Source organism: Danio aesculapii, chromosome 14 (assembly GCF_903798145.1).
Source record: "Danio aesculapii chromosome 14, fDanAes4.1, whole genome shotgun sequence".
NCBI classification, from domain to species: domain Eukaryota; kingdom Metazoa; phylum Chordata; class Actinopteri; order Cypriniformes; family Danionidae; genus Danio; species Danio aesculapii.
Window position 1 is genome coordinate 26380933 of NC_079448.1, and position 12774 is coordinate 26393706.

Consider the following 12774-nt stretch of genomic DNA (forward strand, 5'->3'; position numbering starts at 1 on the left):
AGTGAACTATAGTTAATATGAATTCTAAAAATATGGAATGTAAAGTGTTAGCAATACAATAGCCTAATACAACGTTTTTTTTACAGGAGCGTCCTAGAGTCAGGCAAGCCACACTTGTCAGATGTTAAAGTTAGGTAATACTATTATTTGTGACTATCATAATGGTCGTATTGTATTTATTAACACTTTAATAATAATTGAATATGTAGCCTATTTGTGTTTTCAAAAATGAATGTCATGCTTCTGCACTTCATCAAAACATTTATCACGTCACGGGAAAGTCATTCATCTGTATTTATAAGCTATTTAATGATAATGTGACATTTTATATTGTGTGTAAACGATGATTCAGAGTCTTTTCTTCTGGACAGGGCCTCGGTCAGTGTCCGGATCCACCTCACCCTGCTCCATCAAGATTTAGGGGCGAGATAAACAACAGAAAAAAGAGTCCGACCTCTTAAACCTCCTGTTTTTGTTTTAATTTTATCCCACTCTCCTGCTCTCCTCCGTCAATCAGCACAGGCGTCTCCTCGGGACCTCACGACGAGGATATAGCTCCACTGTGTGGTCGGTGGGAGTCACTACAGCGCAGCACTTCTAAAATGCTATAGTTGATACAGAGCGGAATGCTGGAGTTTCTTAATGAATAGTGGTGTAAAACAGATATTAAAAGGGAATCGAAATGTACATAAACATGTTCAAAATAAATTTTAATATATTTTTACAACACATTTTTATAAAACTTAAAACATTTTTTTATTGTTGTGTGGTTCTGTAGGGTATTATTATAATTAATTTATTTAAGTTTTTATCAGATTACTTTTTTCATTCAATTACGGTATTTATTTACTTACTAAAATCTCATTTGCAGTTTTAATAGACCCCATTCCCTATATAGCCTACATAAATATATTTATCTCTAATTTAAAAAATTATTTTAGAAAAATGGTGTTTACAGTAACTAATTCTTAATTTAAAACGTTGTTAAAATCAAATATTATAGCCAAACATATTTTAACTTGAGGGCCAGATCAGAAAAAGTGCTCGAGATTGCCATGGTTTGCTTGTAGTTACATTAAAACCATATTAACTCATTTAACTACAAATGATAAAAAATAAATAAATACATTTTAAAATGAGTAACTTATATCTAGTGTTTTCATAACAGTAATGACATATTTTTTTGTGTATAAATGTTGGTTTAGGTCCATCTTGTATAAACATAATGTATTAAAACTGCCAATAGGTGGCAGCAAGTCCATGTCATAATTCATTCAATTATTCAAGCGATTTCTCAAAACAGCTGATTCATTTAGAAACCACCCAAGGTTTACAAATGGATCATTGAATCATTCACATTTGAACATTTATATATGAATTCATTCGATATTATATTTTTTAAACATTGTCTTATTGTATTGTTTATTTTGCAAAATCACCCGCTGAAGTCTCCTGTAAATATTCATACAAGATACATACTATAGTTGATACCGAAAAATAATCAAGACTCACCCAACGATTTACTTAAATGTTTATTGCTGTGCTTGAAGATTACACTCCTTGGACTTAAGTAGTGTTTGGTGGGTCAGTCCAAACACAAAGAATCAAACATTTCTAATATTTATTATTTAAATAGTAAAACAACAACTCTGTGATACAATACATAGGCTTCACTAATAAATCCTCAACAAGCTAGACTAGGCAAGATGGTCTATACACAAGAGCCTATATTCTGTGTGCTTATACATACAATCTGATGTACAAGAAGAGACGAGAAACATTCCATTTACCAAAAAGAAAACAAAAACACAGTCATACCAAAACAATAGCTTGCAAAACCTGCACACCTCAAAGAGGAGGCACATGTAGTTCAGAATGTGCTGATAGGAGGGCCGATGTTAAATAAAAAAGCTTCATTTTAAACACAGGTCCCAAAGTTCATGTGCTCTTCGTATGGCGGTACATGTCCACCGTGGAATAAAGTATATGTGTAAATAATATAAAGTAAATGCATGATATGATTTAAATGGTTTATATTATGTAATTGTCTCTTTCACTTCACCATGAAGTACCAAATTCCAAAGCAATAAGTGAATAAGTTAAAAAAATAAAAATAAACGAAAGTTCCTCCGGCACTTTTGGGCAGATCAACGAGAAACACTTTTTTTTAATAATGAAAAACACTTTGCCTCCTTTTACCAGCCTGAATGTTGGCAAAGAATATTATAAATTCTTTGAAGACATTATTTACACCTCCTCAATAATTCAGTTCTTTTGTACTGTGAGAACTCTAATATCTACTTTGACACCTGTGGATAGAAGATCACAGTAGTTTCAAACCAGACAGTATCCAAAATATAAGTGTCAAGACCCTTTATATCCCAAGACACAACGAATCAGACCAAGAACTGATGCTTCAGAAAACATTACACATTGTAGGAATGTAATGATCGCTTTTTACGGATGGTGCTGATTCACAGGGACTTTTTCTCTGCCATAACTGCACATTTGGCTCATAAGAAACATTTGTGTAAGACTATACATTATTCCACATTGATATAACTTCATAAAATAGACCGGTGTGCTTTATAAGCTTGTCTGGGTATATGCTTTGTCATGCTTTTAAAAAAATTGGTCCTCTGGTCATCCACAGTTCACTGGTAGTGTCATCCCACACTGCTTTTAGCCTTGTGCATAATGTAGAACATTTAGGCTTCGTACACCCTAAGAAAGTGACAAGAAAGAAACATTGTTAAGGTGCTGAACTGTCAGAAAATGAGTTAAAAAAATTCTGTCATTATTTACTCAACCTTCACTTGTCGAATACCTATTTAAGTTTCTTTCTTCTGTTGAGCATCAAATATATTCTTAAAAAAATGCTGGTAGCTGGCACCCATTGACTTTCATAGTATTTTGTCCTTCTATGGAAGTCAATCACAACCAGCAGCAGCATTCTTCAAAATATCTTCTTTTGTAAGAAACTCAAAATTGTTTAAAACCACATAAGGGAGAGTAAATGATCATGTTAGTTTTAGTTTTGAGTGAACTAACCCTTTCAAAATGCTGAATTTTTTTTGTCTGTCTTTTCTTATGCAGAGCAGGGTTGGGTTGATAGATGATAGATATCACGATGCTGAGCCGGCATCCCGATCCCCGCCCCGCCCCCGTTGTTGCAGCAACCCGCTCGTGGAAAAATACACACTTAGCCCTGTTTACACTAATACATCTTAGTGGCATTTTAGAACAAAAACGATCCACGTCCACACTGGTGTTTCACCTAGCATTTCTGAAAAGCCCTCCCTCCACTCTACACTGCTGAAAACGCACATCACGTGAGCACACACACACACACACAGACACACACACTCTGTCATGAGCTGCAGCATATGCGCACTTTGAGCACAAAACCCCAGAGAGCAGTGCACGTCGGACAGTTTATCAAGGATGTACCGCTGAATCGCATCTCACTATAGTTGTTAAACGTGATATTTAATTAATCTTGTCTCTATCTAACGACTATTCGATCTTTTGAATATATTAGGTAATGTGTCACAGCATCAGTACACTGCTTTAATCTTTCACTTTCACGCTTGTACTTAGTAATTTTAGTGAAAACCTCAGATACTGTTGCTTGGTTCCTGTTGGTTGTCCACCTTTTTTACCAACCAAGTTTGTCGACGACATTAAAACAACACAGATCACTCTGCCTATTCATGCCAGAGTCCCGTGGAAAAAGTGATTGACAGGTGATAATTTGTATGGAAATTGTGTAACTTATCTTTATTTATTTATGATTTGGTTATGGGTAAAACAAAGACCGTGTAGGTCAGGTAGTTGAAACAGTAGTCTACAAATAATTAATTCAGTATGAATTAATCAATTATTCATAAATAATTAATTCACTGCCACCTATGACGACAATGCCATCGTCCATCTCGATGTTTCACATTAGACATTGTACGATGCCAAATTGGGCAACATCGCCCAACCCTAATGCGCAGATGCCCAAAGTAGGGCTCACAGACCAAAGTTGGCCCAGGGTACCCTTTGATTTGGCCCACCATCCCATCTGAAAAGAGAGGGAGTATGATGGGGATGTGGTTGGGGTGAATGCCTTTGACAGAGATCGTTATTTAGATTTGAACGTAACCCTTTGTTTCTTTATTACCCAGCTACAAAAAAGCCAACTGAAATTAAATGTTTTCATTAAATGTTGTAAATGAATGCGACTTTAAAATGTAAATACTGTCACTTGACAAAAAGCGATGCACAAGACATCTGAGAGCAAATCAAGGCAAAGGTACCGTAGGTGCAAGTCGAGTAGTGTTTTCAGCAGTGTTTTCAGTAGTGTTTTCAGCGGTACAGTTCTTACTCTAATAATAAGTTTATTATAAAATGTTAAAAATGACACTGCATTAGTTAATATGAAGCAATGTTTTCTAGTTATTTTTAAATATTAACAAATAAATCAGGAAATAAATGTAAAAATGTAATGTTATACGGTGTGATATATACAGTTTGGTAAATATTCGACCCACATCCCTAATAAAGTTTGGTTTTTGGCCGTTTATAAGAGAAGTTTGGGCACCCCTGGTCTTTTGCTTTCCCCATGTGGTGTGGACTTTATTTTTTAAATTAGTCTCTGTGTATTGTTTCTCTCTCACTCTATTCTTGTGTATCTATGTTCCGGATGGGCGTAGTCATCATTTACACCATCTACGTATAACACTCCTCTCGCTATATACACTGCACAACTTTCAGGACTCAATAAGGATTTTTTTTTTTTACTGTTGCACTACTGGCTTTTTTTCTTGCATAACATTTTTCTGTATTAGTAATGTAATTTGTATTAGTAATGTAATCAATGTAATTCTATAGTCTGTCTCAGGTTATGTATATAGTTAACTATTTATAGTATAGATTTCCACTTTGGTGTGTACGTTATGGAAATGCTCTCATGTCCAGCGATATGTTCATATTTATGCTCATGTTTATTTATGTACTCTGTCCTGCTAGACACAACATTTCATTCCGCTTTATGTCCAATGACAATAAAGCTCAACTTACTTGACTTGATTATCAGTTGATTAGTTAATTGGTTCAGATGTGCTACACATCCTGTTATAAGGACCACCCAGAAAACCTTTTGTGTCATCGTAGTTTTCCTTTTGTCACTAACTCATCTGACCTTTGCATTTATAAAAATACAGCTCTGATTTTAGATTTAAGAAGCCTTGGAAACCCTGCAAATATATTGTGAATACTTTTTTGTAACTCTAAGAGAAGAACGGGATTAGACGCCATGTTGTTTTACGCTTGTTTGCATTCTATTTTGTTTAAAGGAAAAGTTCACCCATGACTGAAAATTCTGTTGTCATTTACCCTCCTTTTTCATTTGTTTAAAAGATTCTTCCTTCTGCTGAACAGAAAACACGTACACACTCACTTCCATAGTGTTTGGCAATGGTTAAATGTTTTTAATCAAATTATCTTTTGTGTTTGAAACCACATGAGTGTAATTAAATGGTGATTTTGTGTGTGTGTAAACACTTCCTTTAAGAGACCAAGGTAAGTTTGCTTGTAGTTTATTTTCTGTTTTATACTGAAGGTTATTTAGTCAAGTATGTCCCTGAAGAGATTCCCAGAAAAGGCAATACAATTACTTTTATTGGCATCTCTCTGGTTTGATGCATTATCTTTTCACAGATCATCTGCCTTTCTGTTATGGCTTAACCCTAGATCTTTTAACAATAATCTTTTCATCCTTTAATGAGAAATACATTCAATGGTGAAAAGGAAGAAGTCTTGGTGGACAGACATAATATTGTCAAAATCACTGATCTTTAATGTTACTTTACTATGAAACATTTACATGCGGTCCTGTCCTGTATACAGTAGTTCACCATTGTTATTTTGGTTGTCAAATACTCAAGCATGCCTAAAGACTGAACATGAAATACACAGATTCATCATTTTCACTCAATCTCAATTTTGTAGTTTACACAGAGTCAATACAAACTGTAAGCTCATTTTAAAATGGGATCATTTTCAGGCCCCTGGAATAAAAATAAAAATATAATTTTCCATTTTAGCAGAAAAGGTTATTGTGTAAACAGTTACTGTGTCAGCACGAGTCAAGTGCTTTAAATTAAATAGAAATATACTGCAAAATACATTTGTATTTTGTAATTTATGTGCTCTATATGTGTATTTATATATTTTACTTTATGTACTATATTGTGTATAATAATGTAACTAATTACACCCAACATTGCTCAAGATATTGAGTGACATCACCAGTGGCTAGACTGGCCAACATATTTTGGACCAGTTTCGCAGATCTGTGTGATCATTTTAACAATACTGACATATTTTGTTTTAATCAGACTTAAATATTTCTGATTGATGATTCCTAACACAGTGTTTATATGAATGCTAAATAACATGACAATTTGACGTGTGCATTTAGATGTTACTAGCATTAAATCAGATATAATCATCTGACAACTCACTGGCATGACCTGCTGTTTTCATATTCTCCTACTATCACATATTAGGTCCTAATTTGCAGACTATGAGCACATGAAAATTCATGTCATGTCATGTCATGTCATGTCATGATTCTTAGTTATTAAGCAGCACAATTGCCCATTCCTCAAAACAAGCCATCCAAGTGTCTGTTTACATCTACAGTAGTTGTTTCACATGTTTTCTCTGATTGAATAGCTGTCTGATATCTGAAAATTTACATTTGGCCACATAAATGTGTCTCCAATATTCAAATCCATCCCTACATGCACATTTAGCCAGGTAACACCATCTAAAGTCTCAGACACAATGCATTTTATTTAATTATTTTTAGAGAGACGCAAGCTACACATGTTATTCAGCATACAAATGATTTCATATGTAGGCTACAGGAGGTTTTGTACTTCACTCGCGTTCCAGTAAAATATCATCACAAGCACAGAAGGCGGGCTCTGTGATTACAATCAATATAAGCTTAATAAACCATCATTCAAAACTGTGAAGGGTTTACATGATAATGTCTATAACATACTGTCTCGGAAGCAAAACGTTGTGCCTTCCTAAATGACAGAGGCGCTATTTTTTTTCTATTGTTTCTCCTCTACATCCACACAGCAACCACAGATGCATCTCTGCTGTTACAGCTACCATTTAATAGCAATTTAACATTTTAGTTTTAGTGCTTAACAGTTAGGCAAAATAGAATGAAAATAAAATTAAATTAAACAAACATCATAAACTGTCATCGGTGGAGTTGCCGTTGCATGCTCCATATGAGCTCTGTTACAGTGCCTTTAGAAAATCATTGTACCCTGTGAAAATCTTTACCCACATTACACCCTGCCTTTAAAAGCCCTTCGAGATAAAGTTGTAAAAAGGCAGAGGTTAGCAGAAGGCTATGAAAACATTTCAAAAGGGTGAAAAAGAAACATGATTTGACTTCAGGCTGTAGGAAAAACTAAGTAATTATTTCAAAGGGGTATGATGATTTTCTATAGGCACTGTATATCTGACAATGTGATAATACAGTATTTAGCCCATAACATGCTCTCACATTTTTTTGGGACTACTAAAATTTACTTATGTGGTTTATATCAATCTCAAATGCGTTTCAGAGGGAATTTACACCTGGTCTTTTTGCCATCGAATAGCCATCTGATCAGAAAACAGCATGAAGTGACAATATCTCTGAGTGCATACACTGCGGACTGATGAGACATTGTTGTGCTCCACTTCACTTCATTGTACAAAACATCAGCTCAATCCATGTGTCATACGTCAATATGCCATTTCTACATCATTGCACACGTCAGTACTTTCCAGATTTGGCTTCCAATATGATCGAGTGTTTCTTCCAATACAATTCAAATAGCTTTTGGATGAATTCGGGTGTTTACGTAGAAGCTTTTGAATCTGATTACTCGTTATTTGGTTCCATGTAAATGTAGCCAAAGTTATCTGCACAAACTCTTCTCAAGCTCGCTAAGGGAAAACGTTTCTAGCACACATCGTCATATGAACATATCCTTAGTTTAACTGATTTTTCCTTGACATGTTTTACAAATATCTGAGCAATTTAATCTATTAGAAAATGCTTTATCAAACTATAATAACTCATTCTTATTCTAAGTAAACCTTTCAGCTGAAATTGCAAATTGATTCTCAGGTTATTCCTACTTACTCTACTTTTTATCCCTTAATAAATATCTTCACTTTTATCTTTAACTTTGCAAATACACCAAATTATACATGATCAATTTGGGTTTTGAACTGAACTAAATGCTGCTGGGTGGCAGCTGTGTGTGTCTAGCAACAATTTAAATCTGATGACAAGCATCAAATATTTAGTTGGACACTGTCCTGCCGCTGGACACTACCTGTGTTTGTCCTTCCAGATTTTGAACCACTTGACAAGGTTCTTAGTGCTCTGGAGTCTGGGATGCAGGCAATACTCCTGACCTTTGAAACGGGACACATTTTCCATGGTGACACTATAAACACATGGGAAAAAATACAGATGAGTGGATGGGAGGAGAAGATGGGTAAACAGAAAACAACAAGGGGAGAACATTAGTCATTTAAGGAACACAAACAGTAGTCAGTGGTACAGAATTTCATGAATCACCAAGATGCATTTATATAATTTTATTTGTTAATGAATATAATCGTTTTCTACTCTGATATTTGGGTCATTATGGTCTGAAGGTTTTGCTGGACCTTTATTTCAAATAATTCTAAGGTGAATCATCAAGACCACAAAAAGCTCATCACAAATGCTCCATTAAACACGTGACTGGTAAACAAATGCAAAACAGAATTCAATAGCATAGCTACATTTTGCCTATTAAGAAGATGTTTACCACATTTCTGGAGTCACTGAAGCAAACTGACCGACATTCTATCAGCCTTTATCTTGATTTTCACTTCATTATTCACCTGTGCAGCCAAAAGGACATGTTTGTTGACTCTAAACTCTCTAAACTCGCAGGACTTCTTGTAGGACTGGAGAAGCTTCTAGAATGTTAAACTCACACTCAGAATCCAGTGCCATAAACTGCAGTGAAGGAACATTCTCAGCAGCTTTGTTTTTCTCTGAGGTCAGAGCTCACGAATGCAAATCCAGACAAATGAGCTAAATGTCCGGGGATTATTTACCAAAAACTTTGAATGTGCCACAAACTAATGGAAAAATTTTAAATTAACCTTTCTTTTAGAAAAAAAAGTATTAGTACTATAAGTATGCAGGCCTGTAGCCAACCTGGTGAAAGGGGTGGTTCTTTTTTTTTTTAAATATGGACCTCTTTGCAGCTATTAGCCTCATTTTCTATTTAATTATTAAGTTTAAATACGTTTTAAGAACTATTTTTTGCTGGATTAGCTTGTCAGATGGTCATCAACCACATTTTTGATGTACCAAAAACATTTCCAAAAAATTTAGAATAAAAATATGAGAATAATACTTATTTTTCAAAGACAAATTTATTACATCATATATTATTAGAAAAAAAGGATACTGTTCAAGATTTAAATTAAAAACTAGCCTATTGTCGCAAACTGGCCAGCACATTCAACTTTCCTCAATCACGCTGAAGCAACAGCCAAAAGAGAGATTTCGCTTGGTCTTAAAGCCTTCTTCGATAGTTATTTTCACAAATTATTATGGCATAGCAGTTAAAATAGGAGAACTGAGCTCGTGTATGGGACAAATTCTGGACCTTTGTTAGTGAGGGGTGGGTCTTTCGAATCACCCGAACCTCCCCTGGCGTATGTAATTTAATTACATAAAAAATTAATTAGTGGCAAAACAGATATATTTCACAAGATATGGACCCCATTTACATTATTTGTTAACAATTGATTTTTTATGGTTTTTAAATATCATGTAATTGTAATTTTTTACTATTTACTATTAATTCATGATTTTATACTATCAATTATATATAAACATTTCTTCTAAAAAGGTCTGCTAAAATTTCTTCCAACATTCAAATAAAAATATAGTTTATTTTTAGAAAATGACAATTGGTCAGAATAACAAATATTATGTGTTGTTATTCCCAGGAATTCTTCTAAAATAATGATATTGTGTATTTAAAAGAAAAAAAAATCTGATATAAAACATGTTAAACATTTCTGAACACATGGCACCTTTTTGTTATATAATAAAAAATATATATCTAAATTATATATATTGTTAAATTAGAGATTGATGTCATAAATCCAGACAAACTGAGAATATTTAAGTGGCCTTTTAATTTTTCCATAAATTTTATACAATGGTTTATTTAATTGAATCTCTGTGCACTTTAAACATTGCTCTAATTTAAGCAATTCTGGCTGGTTTTATTTAAAAATCTTTTTTAACACAAGGCATAACTCTATATCCTCTTTTAGAAATGAAAATGAATACATAAAGGCCATTATATTTGTTTGACTCTTTCCCAGCTCTGTTGTTAGACTGCAATACCTGGTATAACCAGAAGATGGAACAGTGGTGTATGATAATGCACTGCATTAAAGGCAAGCTTTTCATAAACAGATTAAACACGTTGGATCATATAGGTTTCATAAACAGAATGCATCATCATAACAACAACACTGATCAATTCCAAGCCCGATTTGTCAATACCGCCTTCTACACTGCAAGTGAGGTAATAAATTTTTCTCCTGGAAATTCTTCACTGGCAGCTGGTTTTACAAGGTATATAGATGATCTCAGATGGTCATTTATGGACATTAGCTTGTGCAAGATGCATTCAATGGCTGATAAGATGGATTTCCAGACAGCTACAGCCTGGGTTAAACTGGTGGGGACTGGATTGAGCTGGATGACCATGCTTGACCACCTTGAGGTCAAATGACCTGGATTTTCTAGCAGGTTCTGAGGTAGGCAGCCCTAACAGACTGCACTGCTGTTCATAATATATCAATAAGAGGAAGCTTAAAATCAACAAACATGCCTGAAATATAGGCAGTTCTTTTAAACAGTTTTTTTATTATGAAATTAAGACAGACTAGTCAATTAAAATGTCACTGTTTATAGAGCATCAATCATTATTGAGTAGTAATTATTGAGTTAAAAATAGACGTGATTTCCAGACCCAAATGAGAAAATGAGAGAAAATAATAAATATAGTTTTGCAACTCACAATATCATCTTTTCTTGGCAGTACGGATGTTTAGGCTTGATCTCCAGCTTTTGTACATCTTTGTACCTGATCTTCGGCCCTTTTCTCGTGCATCTGCACTTATACGCTATAGGAAATGAATAAAAAGCATGGTTTAGTCTCAAGAAGAATGATGTAATAGCTGAAACTCACAAAAATGAGTTTTCTGACTTAGAAATTATTTAAAAAATAAAAACAGAAAGAGAAATAAGCAATAATTGCACATTTTCTTAATTACACACTTTCAAAAATGTTTTTCTATAATAAAATATTGCAAACATGAAATGTCTATGCAATGTATATTTTCATTAATGATCTAAAACGTTAAGTACAGCAAACAGAAATTTGCATTATGTTCCAACAATTATTTAAAAAAAATGTATCTTGATTATTATAATGTAGCCTACTTTTATAGCATTAAAATATTACATTTTGTTCTTAAATATGGCATGGGCATTTGTCTCTGAGATGTTTTTAGGCAGGTTGATCCATGCATTTCCCCCTACTAGGCTTTACACTTTAGTAAACTGAAGTGACAAACGAGTTTGCAGAAAAATCAACAAACAGCACAGCCACACTGGAGTGGCGATTCATTAAAGTGCCATTTGCAGTTTTGAGCCTCTTCCAGCACGCTGGTTTTGAGGCAGGTGAGCTGCTGAAAGACGTGTGACCTACATCTAATCCCTCATCAATCTTCTCGGCTCTATTCAGCATCATCTCTAAACAGCCTCTCAGGACAGAAGCCAACAAGACTCATCCAGCTACACAAAGAGCCACTATTTACTGTCACTGGCCAAGTTTTGCAAAATGAACCAGATTGTCTGAGAGAAAGAGAGATGTTTGACAGTTGCACAAGCGTGAGGCTGTTTTTCAGCAGGAAAAGTTGACAAAACTGAAGAACAGACGTTTGTTACTAAAACCCTTCTCATTCCAAATAAATCTATCAGCAGCTAAACACATTTACCACTACATTTCTTGGCGAATTTAGCGAATAGATACAAATAACAAACACTCACCCTCTGTGTTGAGCGAGTAAACGGCGATAACCAGCAAAAGTAAAGCGGCCGTACTACAGCGATTCATCCCCAATAGTTTGTTGACAACCTCCAGCAGCCTCCGGTCTGTTTTGTACCACTCAAATCCAATAATGGAGATCCTCAAACAGAGTCGGTTTGATGATAAACTCTCTTTCTGCCTCTGTGATGTCAGTAGCAGGTTGAATGTGCTGTGCGACACGTCACACGCGCTCTCGGACTCTCCTCAATCTCGAGCGGAGCTTCTATAAACGCGCGCTCGAGCGCCTCATTGATATGCAGAGCCCGCCGACGAATTAACTGTGGCCGCGTCTCCAATCCGAGTGAGTCGTCTTCCTAGACAGCAGATTTGAGTCGCGAGGACGGAGTCGAGGCTGAATAGACAGTGGGCTCTCTAGGTTTTGAAACACGGGCTACGTCTGTAGCCTCAGAAAATGAGATGAAATTGAGTTAAAAAGTTTATATGGAGAGTCTGTGGGTTGTCAGGGGAGATAATTACATTGGCTTTCTTGGCTTTTGTTGAAGTCTCACTTAATTTGTTCTCC

General features: G+C 35.0%; 1 protein-coding gene across 1 annotated transcript; it reads right to left on the bottom strand.

Annotated features, from left to right (window-relative positions):
• Positions 1-1519: 1519 nt before the first annotated feature.
• On the bottom strand, positions 1520-12506 carry cxcl14 (chemokine (C-X-C motif) ligand 14). Its single transcript, XM_056472635.1, has 4 exons — positions 12212-12506; positions 11178-11283; positions 8406-8519; positions 1520-2724 (listed from the first exon to the last, which is right to left on the bottom strand). The coding sequence occupies exons 1-4, from the start codon at positions 12276-12278 to the stop codon at positions 2709-2711; spliced, it is 303 nt and encodes a 100-aa protein (XP_056328610.1). The 5' UTR covers positions 12279-12506; the 3' UTR covers positions 1520-2708.
• Positions 12507-12774: the final 268 nt, after the last annotated feature.